The sequence below is a fragment of the Mytilus edulis genome, chromosome 8 (assembly GCF_963676685.1).
Source record: "Mytilus edulis chromosome 8, xbMytEdul2.2, whole genome shotgun sequence".
Classification (NCBI taxonomy): Eukaryota; Metazoa; Mollusca; class Bivalvia; order Mytilida; family Mytilidae; genus Mytilus; species Mytilus edulis.
In genome coordinates this window covers 8107548-8132183 of record NC_092351.1, presented here as the reverse complement: position 1 = coordinate 8132183, position 24636 = coordinate 8107548, and the positions used below count along the sequence as shown (strand labels likewise).

Here is a 24636-nt window from a genome sequence, read left to right as displayed (position 1 = left end):
CACACTATAAGGTTTTTAGTCTATTCTTTTGTTACTTAGTATAAAAGAAAGCGAAATTAATGGAATATAATATTGGACAGAAAATTGAAACAAACAAATGTATTTCCGTTTTTTTCGAGCAAAAAATAACATAGAACCACAAATTTGTAACCACTTTTCATTAACTACATCCTATTGCTAAGGAAATATGCATTATGGAGGCAATAAGTATAATACTTATACTGGTCAGTTGGATATGTGGTCCATTTGAAACTGGTTCAGGGATTGTGCATTAACAAGTACACTCAAGTTAAAAGGATCTATTCTATAATGGTTACTATAAAGATCGTACAATAACGACCGCACTGCCATCTGTATTTTAAAATTCTTTCGGAAAGTCATCTTCATTTTTTAAATTAATTCGAAATGTATGAATGTATAAATGTAAACCTAATGTATATCATATTCTTTTATTTTTTTAAGGCTTGTGAAATAAAATTCAAATCTACCTACTTGGGGGAACTTTTGCTTAGTTATATCCGAAATGCTGGAAACACTTATAGATGCAAGACTTTATTTCCGTTATAAATGTCCAGGTTACCAGGTTAAATTGTTTTTGTTTTGTTTATCGTAGGAAGTGTTATATAATAGTAGATTCTCGTGAGTTCAATATCAGAGATACAACGGAATGGAGAGGAAATGAGAGAGAGAGTGGCTATAATTCAATGTCTGATGACCAATACTACCGTTATCTATCATATTGGGAGGTCTTCGGACAAAGACGCTTTGATTACGGTGCAATCAGAGGGTCAATTGAAACATATCAACATATCTAGCAAAGCTTAAGGTCTAAACCTTAGAAATATTAATAAGTTGGTGCAATAAGAGTTTTTAAAATTAAAAAAAAAATTGATGGTGACAGTATTGAAACAAAATTTGATCACAAACTTTGCGCGAGAGATGTAGTTGTTTTGTTTACAGAATTAAAGCACTTGTATCATGATTTCTGGTTATCAACTTTGTACTTGTTTGACTTTATAAATATTTTTATATGAGCGTCACTGATGAGTCTTATGTAGACGAAACGCGCGTCTGGCGTACTAAATTATAATCCTGGTACCTTTGATAACTATTTACTTTGCTATGAAAAAAGTAAAAGTGTCTAAACAGGACTACTTACAGCAAAGGAAACTTGGAGAAATAACATGACAAAAGCTTTGTTTTCTAACTTGCTTCCTTAAAATGGTAAAATCGTCATATCATACAAAGAAGTTGTATTAAAGAGCTACATTGTATGGAATCATTCTTTATTGCACAAATTGTTTCTCTTTTAATAACATGAAATGTTGTTCTATACCATTACCAATTAACGTTGATAGTGACAGCAAACTAATGACTGACCAAGATAACCTTGTTCAAAGGTTTGTGATTAGAAATTGAATACAACTTTCTGCTCGTCTGGTTTATATATTTATGCTGCAAACGATTCGACCGATATTTCAATGTTGCCTTTTTATAGCTATTTCATTGATAGCCGTCACATTGATAGTCATAACCACATTTGTACTGGAAAAGCATAGTTTTATCAAAGTATAATGTCATCAACCATAAGAAAACAAATACTTAGAAATTGTTGAACTTTAAACGATATGGCTCTTAGGGGTTCACGTTGTTCAGTCTTTAGTTTTCTCTGTCGTGTTTATTGTGTTGTGTCTGTTTGTCTTTTTTTATTTTTTGGCATGACGTTGTCAGTTTTTCCGGCTTTATTGGAAGGATTTTTAACTTGTTAGGATTCTGCGGAACACGGACAGTGTATCGCCATTTTTTGCCGTTGTCTATGTTTTCAGTATGATAAGACGTTACGCGCGATGCTCGTACATGTAAGCGTAACACAACGTCGCGAATATTTCGTAACGTTCAAACCAAAACTTCGACTGAAACGTTGTATTTGAGCATGTGCGACATTCTTGTAAGACTCCGCAAAGTCGACGGTGCTTTTTAACTACTTTTTGAAAATTGATGTATTTTAGATTTTTGAAAAATTAAGAAAAATAACATTTTAAAAGATCATAAAATTCTACCATTATAAGAGCACTGATAAGCAAACAATTTACGTTAATTTCAGTTGAGTTCGTTTTTACGTCAAAAATGACGGTGCAACAACCTTGTAAGCCTTTGATAAATTGCTCATAAATTACCTCAGGATATTTGTCTTTACAATTAAGCAAATTAACATTGATGTAGTAAATACAAATACTAAACTTTTTCCATTTTAGATAAATGTTTTTTGATTCTCAAATCTGGAATCCCATTTTTTTCCCCCGCGGGACAGATTTGCCCTTGTAGTATTGAACGCTTTTTTTCCCTCTATAATATCATCATAATGTCATAAAAATGCACAAAAGACTGAAGGAACCTTTCTGTTAAATAATTGAAAAAAACGTTTTTCAAAATATCAAATAGTTTAAACGAAAATCATAGTTTAGTGGTTACAATAAATGAAATATGTTAGGCGGACAGCCTAAAATAGCCGGTTTTTTTTTAAATGAAGCTTGTCGCATGCAGCATAAAACATAGTTTCAACAATTATTTTTTTCGTTTTTATTTAAAAAAAACATTAGTTTTTAAAATAAGTACAATAGCAATGAATATGATATCACAAAACAATATATTTTGGACTTGCATCTTACCAACTACACCGATTTTCCAATGAGGTACAAACATCGCGCGTAACGTCTAACGGTTTGGTTGATCGAACTTATACAATGGAATGTAGGATCGCTATGTCTCCCTTATTCAACAAGTCACAGGCTATATAAAAATGGGGCAACAAATATTAATTTTTTTTCTTTAGCTACTATCTCTTGATTGTAAGAAGCTTCTGTCCAAGTTTGGTAAAAATCTAGGATAGTTTATGAATCCAATATACAAAAAAGAAGATGTGGTATGATTGCCAATGAGACAACTATCCACACAAGACCAACATGACACAGACATTAACAACTATAGGTCACCGTACGGCCTTCAACAATGAGCAAAGCCCATACCGCATAGTCACCTATAAAAGGCCCGATAAGACAATGTAAAACAATTCAAACGAGAAAACTAACGGCCTTATTTATATATAAAAAAAATGAACGAAAAACAAATATGTAACAAATAAACAAACGACAACCACTGAATATACAGGCTCCTGACTTGGGACAGGCACATACATAAATAATGTGGCGGGGTTAAACATGTTAGCGGGATCCCAACCCTCCCCCTAACCTGGGACAGTGGTATAACAGTACAACATAAGAACGAACTATAAAAATCAGTTGAAAAAGGCTTAACTCATCAGATGGACAAAAATATAAGTGGACGTGGCCGGGTACTTATACATCCCGACACAAAAAGACACAATGAACAGATCTGAGAGTACTCGCAGTTATCTGACAGCTAGTTCAAAGCCACTAACAACTAATAAAAAAATCATGCATCTAAGACTAAACTATCAATCCGTACACATCCAACATCCAATGGATTTAGTGTAAAGACATCATAAACAGCCCGAGTAAAAAACATGACCTTGTGCAATGCCAAGTTACAGGTATCGACAGATTGTAGATCCATGAATATGTATATGTATAATGTTTTAAAACTTTAACTGCAGAGTGTATGTAATGTTACCTGGAAGAAAAACTAAGTCCATTTATATATGGAAAAACAGGAAATATTTTTTTTTTACAAAATTTCCTTCTAGATACTAGATTTTGATCATAAACAAGCTGTGTCCACGTTTGGATAGTTCAAGAATGTTATTAATTTTTTTTAAACTTTTACCACCTAACTGGCAGAAAACCAAGTTCGACGACGGAATGTAGGATCGCTATGTCTCGCTTTTGCGACAAAAATCGCAGGCTCGACAAAAAATATGCCATTCTTATAAAGCCAAATGACACGATGCGCACGGATACTTAACTAAATGTATAATTTATACGGGACTAGGTAATCATTACTGATAACTGTTGCACCATATTACGATTTTGCGGTGTTGGTGTCCGTAAATATCCTGTTTTTACCAATACATTGTTTTAATTTTATCTTTCACGTTTTAAACTTTCTAATATTATATATACTTCACCATCTTACAAGAGCCATTTATTTTTAGCACGTACGCAATCGTGAATCACTGTACTTGTTTCAAATAGTACAGGATGTACGCAGTTTTTTCGTGGAACTTTCTAATACCTTCAAACATTCAGGATGTCATTTGCATACCAAATGCAACCGTTATTTCCCTCGTGTATTTTATTTCTTTGATCACTTGAAGTTTCCTATAGGTCGAGTAACACCCTTAAGGTCAACAAACTGTAAATGAGCTTAACCAACACTTTTGCATACAATTGGGCACGTAGAGCTACAAAATTAATGTTAATAAAAAAACACATTTATCTGTTACACTTGCTTAAATAGTGTTGAATGCAAATCGTTTATATCGTTCAACAATTTAATTTAGTATAGAACGCACAAATTCCCAAAAATTGTTTTTCTTGTTGGATCTTACTTTGCTGAACAGTATTACTGTTTACAGTTTATCTCTATCTATATTAATATTCAAGATAATAACAAATAACTGCAAAATTTCCTTTAAACTACAAATTTAGTGGCAGCAACCTAACAATGGTATGTGCGATTCGTCTGAAAATTTCAGGGCCGAAAGATCTTGACCAATTGAACAATTTTACCCTGTTGGATTTGCACTCGACCTCTATGTTCTGTTTTAGCCATGACGGCCATGTTTGTAGATGCATCAAAATTTACAAACAAGATACCCTAAGAAACATTTATGCCTCGTTCACACGGACATTTAATTCGAATTGAATTCGAATCGAATGCGAATCGAATTCGCTAATCGCGTTCACGCACTCTTCTTTTTTAATTCGAATTGATTCGAATAAACTAATTCGAATTAGTCAATTCGCATAAGAAATACGTTTTTGTAAATACGAATTAAAAGTTAACGTCGTTTGGACAATTCGAATTAGAATTAACGTTAGGACGTAAAACGTTTCGAATGCGAATTAAACTAATTCGAATAAGTTAATCCGAATCGAATTCGAATTACGTGTGAACTCAGCATTAGTTAACGTTTGTAGGTATTTGGCACAGTGGTTTCAGAGGAGAAGATTTTAAAATAGTTTACGACGACAGACGGCGACGGACGCATAGTGATGGTAAAAGCTCACATATGAGGCCCTTCGGGCCCCGGTGAGATAAAAAGGTGCTGTTACAATTTGATTTTTACTTATTTAAATAATTTACGTGATTAAAACTGCGGTTCTGAACCCTATTCTTTTAATAAAAAAATCGTGTTTGAAAATAATAATGTATGTACATTTTTGCTATTAAATATTGTAAACCTGTTTTGAGGTCGCTTATTGAGTTAGGTAAATAAAAGTATGTCGTATTGATTCTATAAACGGAAAAAAATATACTAGTAAACAAGAGGCAAATAAAGTATTTCCTAAATAAATAACACTCGACACTACACTTAAAAACACACTTATAGATTGCTTAATTCTTTCCTGAAGATGAATTGTTATTCAAAACCACGTGATAAACAGACGTCAGAACTCAACAAGGAAGAAAGCGTTTCTTCCTTCGCATAATTCTGAGAAACGCAATTAATAGTTTCAATAACGTAAACAGGAACAAACTGTTCTTATTTTCTAAAAATCAAATGTAAAATGAAACCACGTGACGACAAAGGTATATCTTAATCTAGTGTCCGACATATCCAGCTACAAGTCGGCAACGTCAAGCTGCAGTTTATGTCTCATAAAAACCATAACCGATGATACTATACTTAACATAAAAAATACATGGAAAGATTTATAAAAGAATTGCCAACAAACCAACTCTCACGGGTGTCATTCGGTTTAACGAGAGAAATGATCGTGAAAAAATATCTAACGGCGGTCAAGTATTGAGAGACGATCGTGAAAGCTCTGGTAACGGATCGTAAAAGACATTTAATGTAAATTTTAGTTCAGAATCTTTGAAAGAATCGCTTAATTTTCAAAACGCGCAACAAATCCGAACAAAAAATTGTGTCTGTCAAAATGGTCTAACTTCCTCAACATAACTGTGAAATAAGATATAGAAAATATGCAGTACTTTATGAAAAAAACACAAAAGGCGCAATGCATGTCTATGAAATTAATTACAAATAACACGCTTTATGTACATATAATGGTCATATTTCAGTTGATCATGATGTATTTGAAATTTAATCTTTGGTGTATCTGATTGTACAGTAAAATTAAAGTATGTTCTTCCCTTAAAAGCATTAATTTGTATATGAAAACCATGAATTTGTTGAATTTCCATCAAACTTGATCGTGAAAGATCAGGCAACGCATTATTTTAATCGTGAAAGATAATGCGTGACCAGACTTTATACTAGTAATCAGAAATCAGTATTTCTTTTACCATTTGATAAACCTGCAACTGGTTGAAGCCTGTAACTATTTTGATAAGGATGAAATTAAAACTAATTTTGTTTCTATTCAACACTTTATCTCGAAAGCTAAAAAACAACAACTAAAAACGTGTCTAAATAAGTGTGAACGATTCAGCTCTGAGAATCGGTCAAGTGCAATTCAGGCAGACCGACACGTTTTAGCCAATAATATGGATATTCAACGTTTAAACCAAAACGATATCCATCAAACAAAAAATTACAGCAAAACAACATTTTGTGCAACAGTACTGTCTTATGTTCTTTATATACAACGCAGATGTGGATAGATTTAACCATATACTACAGACTATAGAATACCAGAGCGCAAATGCTGCAATGTCTCGTCTGCCTTACTTATGATATAAAAAAGAAGATGTGATATGATTGCCAATGAGACAACTATCCACAAAAGACCAAAATGACACAGACATTAACAACTATAGGTCACCGTACGGCCTTCAACAATGAGCAAAACCCATACCGCATAGTCAGCTATAAAAGGCCCCGATAAGACAATGTAAAACAATTCAAACGAGAAAACTAACGGCCTTATTTATGTAAAAAAAATGAACGAAAAACAAATATGTAACACATAAACAAACGACAACCACTGAATTACAGGCTCCTGACTTGGGACAGGCACATACATAAATAATGTGGCGGGGTTAAACATGTTAGCGGGATCCCAACCCTCCCCCTAACCTGGGACAGTGGTATAACAGTACAACATAAGAACGAATAGTACATTTGTTGAACGTCTATAATATCAAGGGTTTTACTAGCAGTGTCAAATGCGCTTAAGATTGTCAATGGTTCATAAAAAGAGTTCAAGGTCAGAATACCATGCCATACAGATCTCTACATATATCCCGTACACCAAATTTTTTGTTTATGGTCGGGTTGTTGTCTCTTTGGCACATTCCCCATTTCCATTCTCAATTTTATTATGTGTTCCGATCCTTACAGTGCCTAAGAAACTGACAAATGTAAAAGTTATGATTGGCCAATTAATTCGGAACGTAAGGTCAAAAGTATATGAACCCTGACCGACAGCCAGACATAGACATCTTACTATCATTCAATATATCAAATACAATTGACGTCATCATGGTCATATATGAAACATGCAGACAGACATGTACACCATACACGAAATACATTGGCGCTATAGCATACAGGTATATATCCAAAAAGGCTAAACAACATAAACCGAGCATCGCCGATTAATGCATGATAATGAGTTCGATGATATTTGAAACCTTCCAGAAGTCGAAAATGTACACCTTACAATCATAACAACAGACAGTTATCCTTAAGCTTAAACGAATCCGCTATACGGACTTGACCACAAAAATGAATCTTCATGAGGCAAATTCGGGGTCAGGTGAATCTTGTCAGACGAACATGTAGTTTATAGGATCCAATATACAAAATGTGGGTATCCTATAACTCGTGATAAGTGAGTACTTCACATGACAATAAAAAGCTTCATCTTACAATCATCCAACTATTTTACATTTCATTTTCTGAAAATATTAATACTTTGAAATGCTTAAACCTATTGAGGATGTTGACCTATCTAGCTTTTCTCAATACCTATAACAAAAATAAATTATGATATAATTGAAGAATAATTTGAACATCTTCGTAGCATGAGATCTTTCACGATCCTTTTCACGATCTTCAAAAATGCGGTACGTGATCTTTCACGATCCGAACGAAAAATCAATTTTTGTGTAAATAGTTCTTTATTTACCAAGTTTCAGATTATGTTTATACAAAATAACTATGAGAACCATTTGATTAATTCAAATAGAATGCCCTTATTCGGATAAAAGTAGTTTTTCTAGTTAAATTTGTAAAAAAATTTGTTAACATTTTTTGTCATTGAAATGTCGATATAAGCCATCTGCCTTTTGTTGTTTTGTAATAACTATGTACTTTTAAAACTGGATATTCTCACATACTGATCATAATGTTTAACCATTTTAACAGACAGTTTTATGTTGTCGTTAATTTGTCTATGTAATTAATTAAATTAGAATATTTATTAACCTTTCATATGTCTTCTCGATTAAATGTCTTTCACGATCCGTTACCAGAACTTTCACGATCGTCTCTCAATACTTGACCGCCGTTAGATATTCTTTCACGATCATTTCTCTCGTTAAACCGAATGACACCCGTGAACTCTTGTAGAAGTAAAAAAAAAAGAAAAGAAGAAGACCAAAATACAACTATAAACTACCGTGACACGACCCAGAGAGTCGGGTTGGATACTGACGCAAAATAACCCCCATCCCCCTAATATTTACTTTCTCGAAGATATATTAACACAATAAACAAGAATATGTCAATTTGACACAGCGGGACGCATTTCTGTTAAGTGAACCGTGTAATCTTAAAACCCTTGTTTGCTTCATTTATAGATATTAACCAGTTCACTTTATAATGAACATTCAATTTGGTGCATGAAGGCTGGTACCTATTAAAACGTTTAAACTCACTGCGAGGGTATAACCAGCCCAGTAGTCAGCACTTTTTGTGCTGACATGAATAATCATTGATATGGTTATATTTATAAATTAACTGTTTACAAACATTTAGAATTTTTGAAATACTAAGGCTTTTCTACCTCAGGCATAGATTACCTTAGCTGGATTTGGCTAAACTTTTAGGAATTTTTGTCCTCAATGCTCTTCAACTTCGTACTTTTTTTGGCTTTTTTAACTCAGTTTTTGGGATTCGAGCGTCACTGATGAGTCTTTTGTAGACGAAACGCGCGTCTGGCGTATATACAAAAGTTTGTCCTGTAATCTATGATGAGTTTATTTGCACCTGTCCTAAGTCAGGAACATGATGTTCAGTGGTTGACGTTTGTTGATGTGGTTCATCAGTGTTTCTCGTTATTATTTTTTTAATGTAGGTTAGAACATTGGTTTTCCTGTATAAAATTTTACACTAAGCATTTTTGGGGGCCTTCATAGCTTGCTGTTCGGTGTAAGCCAAGGCTCCGTGTTGAAGACCGTTCTTTGACCTACAATGGTTTACTTTTATAAATTGTGATTAGGATGTCATTGGCACTCATATCACATCTTCTTATATCTATGTCAACGAAGTTTCATCTGGATGTATCAACAAACAATCTTAACCAAACTTTAAGCTAATAAGGAACGGAAGGACTTACAGGCAGACTCACATAGCCTCTGGACTATCATCGTCAGGGCATAAAAACCTGTACACACAGTGAACCTACCTACAACAAGAGTGCACACGCTAAAATGTCTCGCCTTCTTTACTAATCATTGATATTATGTTGATAGTCCTAAATATAAAGCTTTATTACAACTGTCACATAATCTCAACATTAACCAAGAAAACTAAACATTGATCAATGAACCATGAAAATGAGGTTAAAGTCAAATGAACCATACCAGGCAGACATGTACAGCTAACCATACAACGAATATAGTTGACCTATTGCTTATAAATTAAGAAAAACAGACCAAAACACAAATACTTAACACTTAGAAATGAATCGTGAAAATGAGGTCAAGGTCAAATAAAACCTGCGCAACTGACATATAGATCATAAACTATTTCCATACACCTAATATAGTTGACCTATTACATAAAGTATTAGAAAAATAGACCAAAACTCAAAACTTAACTTTGACCACTGAACCATGAAAATGAGGTCAAGGTCAGATGACACCTTTCAGCTAGACACGAACACCTTACAGTCCTTCCATACACCGAATATATTAGACCTATTGCTTATAGTATCTGAGATATGGACTTGATCACCAAAACCTAACCTTGTTCACTTCCATGAAATGAGGTCGAGGTCAAGTGAAAACTGTCTGACAAGCATGAGGACCTTGCAAGGTCACACATACCAAATATAGTTATCCTATTACTTATAATAAGAGAGAATATAACATTACAAAAAATCTGAACTTTTTTTTCAAGTAGTCACTGAACCATGAAAATGAGGTCAAGGACATTGGAAATAGGACTGACGGAAAGTTCGTAACATGAGGAAACTATATACAAAGTATGAAGCATCCAGGTCTTCCACCTTCTAAAATATAAAGCTTTTAAGAGAAGTTAGCTAACGCCGCCGCCGCCGGATCACTATCCCTATGTCGAGCTTTCTGCAACAAAAGTTGCAGGTTCGACAAAAATGACCACTAAGTTAAAAAAAAAACCAAAAAAAACCGCATGAAAACTTGGAATGCAGCTGCTGCATGAAGCTAGCCACACACTGTAAAAATAGTGCTTAGAATTTAAACATGTTGCAAGACTTATGTGCTTAGGAAAGTGTTTAATTTCTAAGCATTTAAAACTAAACATGTTTTGGCTCTCAGCACTTCGCACTAAACATGTTTTGGCTCTCAGCACTTTGCAATAAACATGTTGTTGTGCTAAACATGTTTAGCTACATCGTCAAGTATATGAAGCTTAACGTGTTTAAATTCTAAGCACTTTCAATATTTAGACACTTTCCTAAACACGTTTAGAATTACAACACATTTAGGCAGAAGACGGCATGTATACCACGTGCTAATTTTTGAGCGGGAAGAAGAAACAAAGAACCCGAAGTCAAAGGCCACGCTGTTTACTTCTGACCATAACTGACCGTAACTTAACTGTTTCAGAAAGGTAAGGAGTTATAATTATACTGATTTTTATTTTGTACTGCCAATTTTAAATGATTATTGACAGTTATAAGTATTATGTACAAGTACACTACCGTATAGTCAATGCAGGAGAAGAAAAAGGGGGAACCATCCCACGAAACAAGTGCTTGTAAGAGATTTTAGTGTTCAAACTATCTTGTGTAAAGATAAGAGTTGTTTAATGTTCTATCATGCAAGCTAGCACTTATTATTATATATATATATATATATATATATATGTTCTTGGACAGGAGTTCGTGAGGACAATTTTCATTTGGTACTCCTCGGCAGATTATAATGGAACATGAAGGGAAGCGGAATCTGCCGAGTGCATCATTCGCAAAACCAGTGTCATATCGAGTTCATTGTTTTAGTAAACACTTCCTAAATGCACAATCAACATTTGCTCAAAATAAATAAAAAGATGCTTGTTTTTCTTCAATAGTTATAAGCCGTTGTGCTTTCTTATATTTTTATTGATATGTATTGTTTTATTCTAGATGAGAGAAGTGCAGAGGAAATCATTTGTCTTGACATGCTAAAAGAGGAGATAATGCACAGTAGCAACTATACTGCTAGGTAAGAATCCGAAGTGTATTTGATTTTCAAAATGTCAATATATATTTGATCAAATGAATGATATTAAGCATGAAAAGAAGTTTTATATTAAAAATATCAATTTACTCATCAGTACATTTATGCTTTTATACCACGGTTCTAATGTTGTTATCTTGATCTTAAATCATGCATTTACTATTTGGTGTTGTAGTTCGTATACTTATATTTTTAGATTAATTCTACTTAGTTGCTTATCAATATTTTTCTATCTTTCAGGCCAGTGACCAGCAGTTGGGTACTAAGAAAGGAGAAGCTCTTATTGACTTGTAAAATGAAAACAGGACATTTTCAAATTGTTTTGATTGTCAATATTATGTATATGTACGTTGCTATGAATTTATGATTTTATGAGTTTATATTTGATTGTGTTCAATGATTAACTGGAAATAAACAATTACATAAATTCCTTTGTTTCATATCTTGTAATTTTGTTTTTAATCCTAGAATTAGTATAATAATAATTTCATTTCAAAAGTTCTAGACTGTTTAATGAATATTTTAAATGAAGAAAAAATTCAATAGTCGAATGTTGACAATTGAATTAAAGAAAATACTCATTCAGATTGAAAAGGTATTAGTCACAATCAATTTGAATTGGAAATTCAAGTTTCTTAGTTTGATGCGTTTGGCTCCTTTTGTGATGGTATGAACACATGTAGTATTGAAAGCTATCATACGTTTTACAGTCTAGTCTTCCGGAATATTAGTTTATTTGGGGTCTAATGAAGTAACGGCTTATCGCACTAAAACGATAAACATGTTTCTTCACGACCCTTTATGGTCTAAACATGTTTACATTCAAAACACTTCACAGCTAAACGTGTTTCCTGACAAAACACTTCAGAACTTAACATGTTTCCAGAAACAACACTTTACAACTAAACATGTTTACAGTCTAAGCACATTTTAGCAAAACATGTTTCTAGTCTAAACACTTTACATCTAAACATGTTTACAGTCTAAGCACTTTATAGCTTGACACGTTTAGGCTGTTAGCACATTAAATATTAAACATGTTTAGATTTAAAACATGTCAAAAATCGGTTTCACAAATGTGTTTAGGAAAGTGTTTAGAGCCTTTAGAGTGCATGATCAGAAAAAAAAAGAAACAACACTGAAACAGTTTTCGTGCCGAAGTCTCATCAGTATTTAAAATAGTTCGACCTCTGGAAGCCTGAATGAAATAGTACATCACGCATAATGTCCTTTCTGATGAACTTATCCTATCGAACAGTGCAGAGAATGACTGCTCTTCAGATCAGATCTTTGGAATGGATAGATAAGGGTACAGAATTGGAACAAAAAAGTTTCGTATATTTCTAAAATATCAATCATCGAAATCAGATATATCAAAAACATATATGTAGTTCTCTATCAGAGTTGACTTCAACATAGTGGTGGATTCTGGACGTCAGTTATTGTGGAGGAAAGGGGAAGTTTTATTTTTCTTATTTTTAAGCGATGATTTGTGGAAAAAATAACATAATTATGATCCAGCAATTGAAATGTCTTGTTTTCGTGTATTATTAATGAAACATATACTCTTCTTTAGATTATTCCTTTAATTTATGTTTACACTTCCTATACATTAAAAAAATTAGAGATTCTCTAGTCTCAGAAAAAAATATCTGTTGACTTGTTTTGGAGTGTATATATGCCCCTGAAATATACGTTTTTTTCCCTAAGATGTTATTCTGAAAACTAAAGGAGCTCGGTTTAAAGTGTAGTCTGCATCAATGAGCAGCATGATAAGATATATCTACTCGGAAATTTGACAATCCGTTTTCACTTTTGGATTTTTAATGATGAAATGTTCATTTTGACTGTTTTTGCAGTTTTGGCTGTTATTTTAAATTTATAGGAGATAGGTGTATCATGTAAATTACTTAAATGAGCATGTAATAGTCCTATTTAAACAACTGGTGATTTTTCTGCAAATGGCAGATGTGTGTCTCTTGTTGTTTGGTGTATTCTTTATTTTTTACTATTTTGGCAATTAAAAACTCACAATTTCAGACCAGAAGTATTTTTATTATCTGCTATTACATTAATTTAACATCATTTTTGAACTCTCACATTCTTTTGCATATAAATGACTGACATAAAAGGTATATTTTTGTTTTAGGGTTTTTGTGTCTTATGTACGACCTTGAAGCACATCAGAAAAACAGCCATGACAGCCATAGTATATGTGAATTAACTTGGGGTGTTGTGGGGAACCAATCTAGACCAGTTAAACAGTATAATCACATTAGTAATAATCTACAACAACATGCTAGCAAAAAGAACAAACTTATCTGTGGACAAGTCTTTACAAATCTTTTAATTATAATTATAGTACTTTGAAACTTATGTCTATTTAAAAAAGCTTGCTATTAATACCTAGTCTTCCATAAAAATTGGTTTAAACTCTTTTTTTTCCACTTATCATGCTTTGCATGGTCTGTAGCAAATTCTATGTTGTTAAGAACCAGTCTAAAAATGGCAATGGGAAGCAACTTCTGTAATGGATGTAAATTGATAATTGGCAAATAGAATATGGCAAGTAGTAAACTAAGAGTTCTTAATGAAGCACTTTATATATAGTTTATTGACTTGTTAGACAATACATGAAACATTTATTCTATAGGCATGGCTTTATTTCGACACTCAAGCACTTTTACATGTTAGATGCACAACATTTATTCGGCAGATACAAATGTTCATTTTGGTATACAACATACATAAACTTAAATACGAGATATTATCCATACTCTCTTAAAAACAAAAATGATAAAATAGCACTAATTAACAATCAACTTTACAGGATCCAAACTATTTAAACATTATCTAATGATAACATCTTACCAAATAGATTGCACTAACAAATTAATACTTTTAAATAATGCTTATTATTATTGGTGTTTTTGACATCTATATCATTGGTACTATATTGGAATGAGGTTACCTTTACTGTCTTTCAGTTTCTATTGTTATACTGATGGACAATCACCCATTTTTACAACTAGGATTCAAACTTTTTGCAACAAAAAATTCTTGGGATTCTCCAGGAGCTTTGTTTATTCTAAAGGGTGGTATTAAAATACCTGAGGAAACCCAAAGTCCAAGCCTGACAATATTTTGTCTTTAGCTAGGTTTAATTAAATCTACACTGCATGCCAGTTTTGAATGGCCAAGACCCTTATAACACTCTAAGGAGTAGGTTGTTCTTATATCCCTAAATCTATATGGGTGAATGTTTATGGAAATATTTTGTTCTGGAAATATTTTTTGTTTATATACTGTAGGTTTTAACAAAAAAGTAAGTCAAGGTATTAAATGTCATTTAAATATTTATAATCCATTGAAGAATTAAAGTCTTTGTATTAGTTTTGAAACATGGTTATACAATAACTACTTAAGGAATGTGAAAAATGTACAATAAACAATAGTGAGCTAGTAGTGAACTTTGGTCATTAATGGAATAGTTCCAACATTCAAATCCAAGAGTTAGTGACCTGTTTTTACCATTATCCTTTGAACTTGTGGCACAGTTAATGATGGTGATTGTTGACGAGTTACAGGATGAAATAAAGCATGACATTTTCGCTAAAATGTCCTGCTCCTGACATTTTACTTGGTGAATTATATTTTTTCTCTGAGAGATTAATAATGGTATTTCATGGCTAAATGTTTCATAATTGTTACATTTCATAAGTTGGATTTTTTGACTGGAAATGTATGAGCTATGATAAATCCTTCACCTTTTTAGAATTAATCTCTCCATTTCTCTAATTCTTAACCGATTTTTTTCTTTGGCTTAGGGTTGATTATTTTTTAATAGTTAACATGTTATTTGTTTGATCTCAGCCTTTTCTTTTTATTAAAATTCACAAGTGTGGCAAAAAAATCTAGCTCTCCTTCGAATTTGCTATGGTGACATCCGAAAACAGGTGACCATGTCTGATGATACATAAGCAGATTAGATCATTTTTTATATATAGATCTGTCAGATCATTGGAAAATTGATATTAAAAGACGGCTTTATATCATCTAAAATTTGAAAGAGAAACAGACTTTTATGTAAATGCGAAACATTATTTTCCTATTTTTATCAGTTAAATTGAAAAATTTAGAAATGTAGGGCTTCTACAACAAAAATTTGAAAATGTAACTGTCTCGAGTGGAGAAAATATTGTATCATACTCAATTCAGAATCTATTTATAGAACATTGACCTACTGAATAATCTAAATAATGTATTCATTCAATTACAAGAGAAATCTACTGACTTAGCAGGATATTCAGGAAAAGAGATGATAAATGAATTAATAATGAAGTTCTTTTTGTGTAAAAATCTAATTATATATTCTTTACTGAACTTAATGTTTTCTTCTTTATTTCATAATGTAAAGCTTCATTTACATATGTAACACATTATTACTTATTAACAAGTTTATTCAAAAGTGCTGATGATTTAGGTGTGAGTGAACAAGCAGGGATGCTCAGTGTTTTTAGGTCTACTTTGCAGGAATCAATACTGGACCAAGAAGAGCAATATTTCTGTTTTTCTTTTAATTGGGGATATAGTAAAAAATATAGCATAATAAGATGCACACAATGACACATGGATGAACATTGGAGGACTTTTAACACTTTTAAAATTTTAAAGAAGAAAAAAAACCTATCCGATGCCATTCTTTTAAACCACTTGATGACTGCAGGTTCACATGAATATTTACTGGTTTATATATTTGAATAACCGATTCAGCTAGAACCTTATACATTGTAATTATAAAATTATAAGTCTATTATTTTAAAACAACACCAGTGATATATTGACAAGATACTCCCCATATATACATAACAGTCTGTTTTCTTGGCAGATATACATGAATTTTCCCAGTAAACATAAGGTATTTATTTCTTAAAAGAGGTCAAACTTGAAGTAATGACCTTCAACTTCTTACCGTCAGTTAAGTAATCCCTAAGCTAAAGAATTACAGTATAATCCATAAGTTCAACTTTAGACATGAAATGATGGCAACATTACAGTGCAAAAAGGTCAAATCTGCAGTGATTAACATTGGTAACTTATAAATAATGATTTTAAGGGTCAAACTGTTAATTCTAAAAGGAAAGTAATATTTTTTTTAATTTTTAATTTTATAAAGATGCATTATAAAACATTTTTCACTTGTTATTGGTAAATGTTGGACATCTGAGGTCACATCCATCTGAGGTCACATCCAGTTTTGTTTCCTAGTCTTTAAGGACCTCAACTATTGAAATAGTGCAGCTTTTGAAATGAACATCAAACGGGAATTGAATTTTATACAAAAAGTGTCAAATGGCAAAGCAATCTCCATTGTGTAGTTATATTATCATCCATAAACCATACTTGTTTGTGTGAAGAGATACAAAATACTGTATAATAAAATAAGAGAACAATGCTGGTGTTGTGGCACAACATAGAATGCACAATAATGTTACATGTGCAGCATCATAGTCATACAGATAAAGCTTGATATCTTGTTGATCATGGAGCGTCTAATCAGTATTAGTCCACTTTTGCCAGTGCCATCAGAGTGAAATTGACTTCATCAGGATCTCTCTCCATGAACTTCTTAGCAACAGCTACAGCATCCTGTAAGAAAATGTAATGGTAAACTTTTTACTATTATTGCCCTTGACCTTAGAAACAGCTACAGCATTCTGTAAGAAAAATGTAATGGTCAACATTTTACTATTATTGCCCTTGACCTTATCAACAGCTACAGCATTCTGTAAGAAAATGTAATGGTCAACATTTTACTATTAGTGACCTTGACCTTAGCAACAGCTACTGCATCCTGTAAGAAAATGTAATGGTCAACATTTTACTATTAGTGACCTTGACCTTAGCAACAGCTACAGCATTCTGTAAGAAAATGTAAAGGTCAACATTTTACTATTAGTGACCTTGACCTTAGTAACAGCTACTGCATCCTGTAAGAAAATGTAATGGTCAATATTTTACTATTAGTGCCCTTGACCTTAGCAACAGCTACTGCATCCTGTAAGAAAATGCAAGGACATCTTACTATCCAAAACCTTGGAAAATGTAATGGTCAACATTTTACTATTATTGCCTTTTAATTGTCAGTTGTTTATTTCATTGCTTTTGTATTATGTACATTAAAAAAATCATATACATAAAATCTGTGTCATTGGCAGTAAGTGCTAGTAGGACTTTACTTGATTAAGATGGTTGACAATTGATTTTGATTGAGGACATCGGTTGGTCTTTCAATGATACAATCTTATAAAGTAGCAAAGCTTTCAGGCAAGTAATCTTTAGATTATGAAATCTTCGAGGCAAACATCTTATAATGTATGAAAGCTTTCAGGCAAGAAATCTGTGAGCCTTCAAAACACATTTTTATGGTACAATAGGCACATTTCTGCAGTGTGTACTTTTAAATGTATTGATCTTCACTTTCAACACTAATTTTGGACAATATTTTTCAGTCATGAGAAAACCTATTTCAGGCTATATCCTTAATTTGCTGGCGGATTGAAAATAAAAGTAAATTGATGTACACAAAAAATATTATATAATGGTTAATCTTCAATGTCATTAAACATTGAAAATGTAGTTTCACTTTTTTTATATTCATTTTATACATCATAATTTCTGTAGAAAAACTGATAAGAATTTCTCCTCATTCTTAAGTTCACAGTAACAAAGAACATGAAACTTTTGTCACACTATAAACCTCTGGTAGTCTGTACTTCATTGTTAACCATATTCTTGTGTTGCTTCTGATTCAGTTTCAAGTTGCTTTGTGCAAAACAAATTATTGTGTAGTTTAACATGCTTATTATTGCAAAAAACAAAACAATATTTAAATCATATATGAATCTTTATACTGCTTTTATGTACTTAGTGTCTTTCCAATATAATAAAAAAACAACTAATATAATATGATAAAATCTATGTTTTACAATTTGATGTATATTCTATGTTGCTCTGTTGGAGATCACCTTTATAAATACCTGCAGGGATCACATGGTATGTAATTATAGCTAACCACAAGTAGAGTTTGAAAGAATAAAGCCTAGCTATAAACCAGAATATTTGTGGTCAGTAAGAGGAAATAATATGATATGCTTCATGAGTCTCAAGGCAACAATTGACAAAGAAAATATTCGGTCAACAATTGCTTACATGCAATATAAGCCTGAACATGGGGGAAGAATCGGGGGACAGTTGAAAGAGTTCCTCATATAAAATAGATTTTAATGGAATATGAAAAAGTCATGTCTTGCAATTATATTGAAATTCATTATCAGAGATTTTCTATGAAAAAAAGTAAATTTAAAATTCTAATTTCTCTAAAGATCCAAAAAACTATAAATCACTCCTGCTACTACTCCTCTAAATTAATCCATTCTGAAAATTTTCTTTTTTTTAAATAATACTAGAAAAATATGTTTGCATGCCAAGTACTAAACTATGACATTTATATATGTAAGAAATAAGATATCTTTTAGTAAAGAATGTCAAAACCAAAATCAATATGAACTTTACAGTAGATAATAAAATATAAATAATTATATTGATTTAAATTTCGTTAATGGAATAATGAGCGTACTGTAGATGTACTTTTCCACACGACATGCACTCAAATAAATGATCTATCCTGGTTTATCTATGTATGTATTACTACATTTGTTTGACCAAACTTGTACACCTAGGAAATCACCTATAGCCCTTATTTCTGTAGCTTTAGATATGTACCTGACAAAACATGAATTTTATATAATTTGAAATAATTGGGTTAAAACCCTTCCTGTTCATGATTTGAATGAATTTTATAAAGACTAGACTGAAGAATGCCACTGCACAGAAGGTTTTTAATCAAATATTTACTATGTCTGAAGTACAACATATGTCATGCTTACTTAAAGCTCTACCAAACACCTGTACTAAAAAAGTTAAGTAATGCTGAATAAGATGAATTTTAACAAAAGTCAATTATTTTCTATAACCTGTAATAAACAAAAAACCAATTTCAACATTAAAATGCTTTGACTTGTCTCAATGAAGGACTCTTTTCAGTGGTGATGAAGTATCAGCCAATAGAAAACTTCTCCAGTCCAAAAGAAAACAGTCCAAAATTATAAATGCTTGAGGAAAAGGGTTTACAATCCTCTGAAGTTTTAAATTTATGTTGAAAGTCTTTCAGATAAAGGGTTAACTACAAGTATCATGCAAACTTAACCTTTATATAAATGAATAGTGAAAATGAGGTCATAGTCAGATGAACCCTGCCAGAGATACATGTACACACACCTTACACCTAATATAGATTATCTTTTGCTAATAGTATTCAAAGAAATAAACCTATCACAAACACTTAACATAACACATTGACCAATAAACCATGAAAATTTAGGTCAAGGTCAGAAGCCAATGGCAGACAGACAGATACGCCATACAATTATTCAATACACCAATTACGTTTACCTCTCGCTGGTTGTTGTTTAAAACATGCACTTGACCATAAACACTTACTTTTTAAGCTGTGTTTAAACCATGAAAATGAGGTCAAAACAATGGACATATGACCTATTAAAATTTTGTAGTATATGACATCTGTATGAAGCATTTTAGTAGATCTGAAAAATTACACTTTCATACAACATTTCTATGCAGCATCTGGATTAGCCTTCCGATATCTGAGTTAATTTACAGACAATGTAAAAGGATAACTTATCAGTGGTGGATCCAGATATTTTCATAAGCCCACTGACTGCTTCAGTCATGCATGTGATTTCCTGACTATAATCATCCATATTTTTTGGGGCCCGGGCTCCCTGGACCCTTCCTAAAACAACCTCTGCTCATACTCATTTTTGAGATATATAGCATAATATATATCTAGCATACAGAAAAGCAATGATATAAAATAAACATATTCATGCAGTTCCATTTATTGATGATTACCTGGTTTATGCAAAATAACAAAAAAATCAAGAGATTTTTTCATTTTCGTACTTGAAAATTTAAGTTGCAACATACAGCATAAATCAAGACAATATATTCAATGTTTTTCATTTTAGCCACAGAATAAGAAAACAGCACCTGAGAACACATTAGACAGAACATGATATTTTTCAATCTCCATTGTTTTAGAACAAAAATAATACACCTGACAAGACAAAATTTCTCTATAGATCACATGAACAATACTCTTTATACCAATACATTAGTGAAGTAAAAGATTAACACGGACAGATGACAATCCCAACACACTCAAACCAGACTACAACAAATGGTAGAAAACAATTTATCATTAAAAGTGTTGAAGACAAAGAACTAAAAGATGTTGATTCTAAAGAATGCTTACCTCGTATAATTGTAAGGTTCTAAAAATGTCTGTTAAGTCGTTGAGGTCAAGTTAAGATATTTGGTCCTCAACAGTAGGAATTACAATCCATAAAGATACACTAAATGACATGCAACCAGGGGCTAAGTGCCTTAACACATGGGAATCAACTCACAATCCATAAAGATACACTAAATGACATGTAACCAGGCGCTAGGGGCCTTAACACATGGGAATCAACTAACAAATAACAATCACAAAAGATACCTCATACCATAGGTGACATACAACAATAACAAAAGATAAATAATTGGTCCTTAACACATAGGAATCAACTTTCAAATCTCCAAAGATACCTAAAGTGATCTGTAACAAGAATGGTACCAGTAGAATAAGGCCCGGTTGTTCAAAAGTGTCGTTAAGCTAACGATGTCGTTAAAGTGTCGTTAGCCAGTCGTTAAATTTAACATAATTGTTAAGTGTTGTTCAAAATTTTTAAAGCTTAATGCAGTCGTTAAATCTGTGTTAAATTTAATCACTTCACATACTTCGATTAAACCCCTAACGCAGCGTTAAAGATGGCCGCCTTAGACTTAGCCTTGTTTCATGTACCAATTCAAAGAAAAGAAAGAACTTTTAGAAGCAAAGAAGAACTCACCCTAGACTACACTGACACAGAACTAAGAGCACACTACAGATTTGGAAAGGACAGCATTTTATTCTTATCTGATCTAGTAAGGGACAGGTTGACAAGTCAGACAAACCGGAATCATGCCCTCAGTGTAGAACCACATATAATGGTGACATTGAGATTTCTTGCCAGTGGAAGTTTCCTCCAGGTCATAGGTGATACATTAGGTAAGACTATATACTTTTAAATGCCTCAACTGTTTACATATGTTTTCTTATAACAGTAGGTCAAAGTTTATTGTGATGAGAGATCTCAATATAAGGTCAAAGGACAAATATCTTGGAACCACTAAATGGACAAAATATGTTTATGAAATGGACATCTTTATTTAAAAACTTAACAGTGTACCAGGTTTTGTGTACAGGCGATTACAAAAAAATACAAAATTTGAACAAGGTCAACTATTTTTGGTCAAAGGGACATAACTCTGGAAAAACTAAATCTTTTGGCTATATCTATCTTACATTGATTGTACAATAGTCATATTAAAATTTTACCCTTATCCTCTCTCTGAACAGGGTAAACACAGATACAAACAGAAATCTAACAAATATGCATACAGTATTAGGCCAACTAAAATTAATAAGTAGATTTTCATCCAGATTTTTGAAAAAAATGGGGTGGGTGGGAGGATTTTATTTTTTAAATTTTATTTCTTGTGACGAGTTCTTCATACCGAGGAGGGTATACGCAAGTGTAAACTAAGCTTATATCATGTATATACATGCATAAGAAATCGTACATAACTTTTCAAACTCTTGAATGAATATCTCTGATTTGCAACTACTGTTATACATGTAATTGAAACTTTAGAATCCTATTTATTATAAGTTAACTTAAAAAACGTAGAGAAATGCTCTCTTCAGACAGTTGGACTATACCTTCACCAAATTTAGTTTGCTTTCTAAGCGATGTTGTGTAGTCCCCAATTAATCAAATGTATTGGTACAAATGTATGCAACACAAGTGTTAGGAGTACAGAATAAAATGAAAACTCAAACAGTATTGAAAGTAATAGTGTTGGTGCTAAACCAAGATGCAACTTGAGATAATTATGAACTTTACCAAAAAGAAGTTGTTGTTTAAATAATGAAGTGAGGCTATTGGGACAGAGGGTGTTTGCTGTTTGTCAACAAAAAACGACAGCCATCTAAGGTAAAACTAAGGGCTTGCTATAAAATGCATATGTTTGTAGACTTTCTGTTTAGCTCAATATACGGTCATAAATCTAACAAGTTCGTGCTTGTGTCAATTTCTTTTAGCCAGTCATGCTTTTGTACCAGTGTGTTCCACGATTCTTGCGCTTTGGATATCATTTACAGCCCAATTTCCTGACACAAAGACATTGTAATAAATAAAAAGAAGAACGGTTTTCTAATCTTTTGTGACATACCGCGATTTGCGTTTTTCAGACACATCGTTTTACTCATAACCCGAATATTTCATGCCCTTCTCGTAATCAATCTCTATTTTCGGTAGATGTTGATGTTATCATTGAGCAGCAGAATATATGTCGACTTAATCATTTTCGTTAGATTACTCGAAGAAATACAAAACCAAAGTTTGAAACAGGAAGTTTTGAATAATATGAAACTTTCGATGGTTACCGGTAACGGACATGAACAAAATCCGGAAATCGTAATTTTTTAAAAATAAAAAAATTCGGGGCGGGACGATTTCAGAGGGGCGGGCGGGGATGAAAATCTATCAATTAATTTTAATTGGCCTTAACTCTCTTAAACATTCCTATTTTACAAGAAATTTTTATACTAAAAAATAAAGTTTTACCACCTCTACCAAAATAAAACGTGAAAAAAAACTGAACCCACAAGAACCAGTGAAAAACAAAGAAGCAGTATAAAAGGATCATGCTCAGTTCTGAAACCAAATCCATTGAACATTTCTTTAGATTATTCATTATTGTTATAATTCATAATTTGTAGAGATGATGTAGATGAAGGTAACTTGAAAATATAATATAAGCATAGATCAGTTTGCTTCTGTTTTGGTGTGAAATTGATTACAGCATAAACATGAACCTTTTCTGTCACTGTAATTTTAGTTGAGGGATAGCTGTACTGTTGTTAAATTTAAGTTAGCGGTCAATTGGTGATTTGATGGTTACAAATGCAGTTTTACTGGCAACAACCTTCAAATCAACAGCGACAACTCTTCAACTTAAGGATGTACTTAGGTGAGGTTTTGGAATAAGTATCAAATGTTCAGACTCCTTGGTGTTTTTCCAAACAATACAAAGTAAATTATTTTGCCCCATAACACATATCTATCTATCTTTTAACATAAGACTTAATAGCTCATAACAGGTCATTTGACAATATCTAAGCAAATTCTTGATTTTCTTTCTCTTTATTTGAGACACAAATATATAAGACCTATGCAAATATAAGGTAAAAGTCAGAGTCAGCCTTTTTCCATCATATTTTACAAATCAAATATCTCGAAAAGGAGCTCCATAACCTATCAATATTTTTAGCTTATTTTTATCCTTAATTAAAACTCTTTCAGCTTAAAGTATCAATTTTGAATTCTTGATTTATTTAATTTTACATTAGATCACCTAAGTAGATCCTTAAGTATTGTATTCTGTTTCTAATGCATTACAAAAAGAAAAAAAATAGGTAGAGCTTGGAAATAAAGTATAATTTGAAATGAAATAAAATTAAGCAAAACTTTGTCAAAGAATCTAACGCATCATCAAATTTGTTGAGGTAAATAAAGTGTGACAACAACAACTCTAACCTCTAACAGAGTGTCTGGACTGGTGTCACCATGGAAACAAGGTCCA

At 32.3% G+C, this 24636-nt stretch overlaps 1 protein-coding gene and 1 long non-coding RNA gene across 2 annotated transcripts in view; one reads left to right on the top strand and one right to left on the bottom strand.

The window, feature by feature from the left end:
* The first annotated feature begins 11027 nt into the window (after positions 1-11027).
* On the top strand, positions 11028-12190 carry LOC139486878 (uncharacterized). The gene is made up of 3 exons (XR_011655665.1): positions 11028-11152; positions 11670-11748; positions 12004-12190. It is a non-coding gene; the product is annotated as an uncharacterized lncRNA (long non-coding RNA).
* Positions 12191-13797: 1607 nt separating this feature from the next.
* Positions 13798-24636, bottom strand: part of LOC139486726 (ubiquitin carboxyl-terminal hydrolase isozyme L3-like) — a 75124-nt gene continuing 64285 nt past the window's right edge. The window contains exon 7 of the mRNA XM_071271653.1: positions 13798-17412. Coding sequence (XP_071127754.1) covers positions 17326-17412 — 87 coding nt within the window. The 3' untranslated portion in view covers positions 13798-17325. The remainder of the gene's footprint in view (positions 17413-24636) is intronic.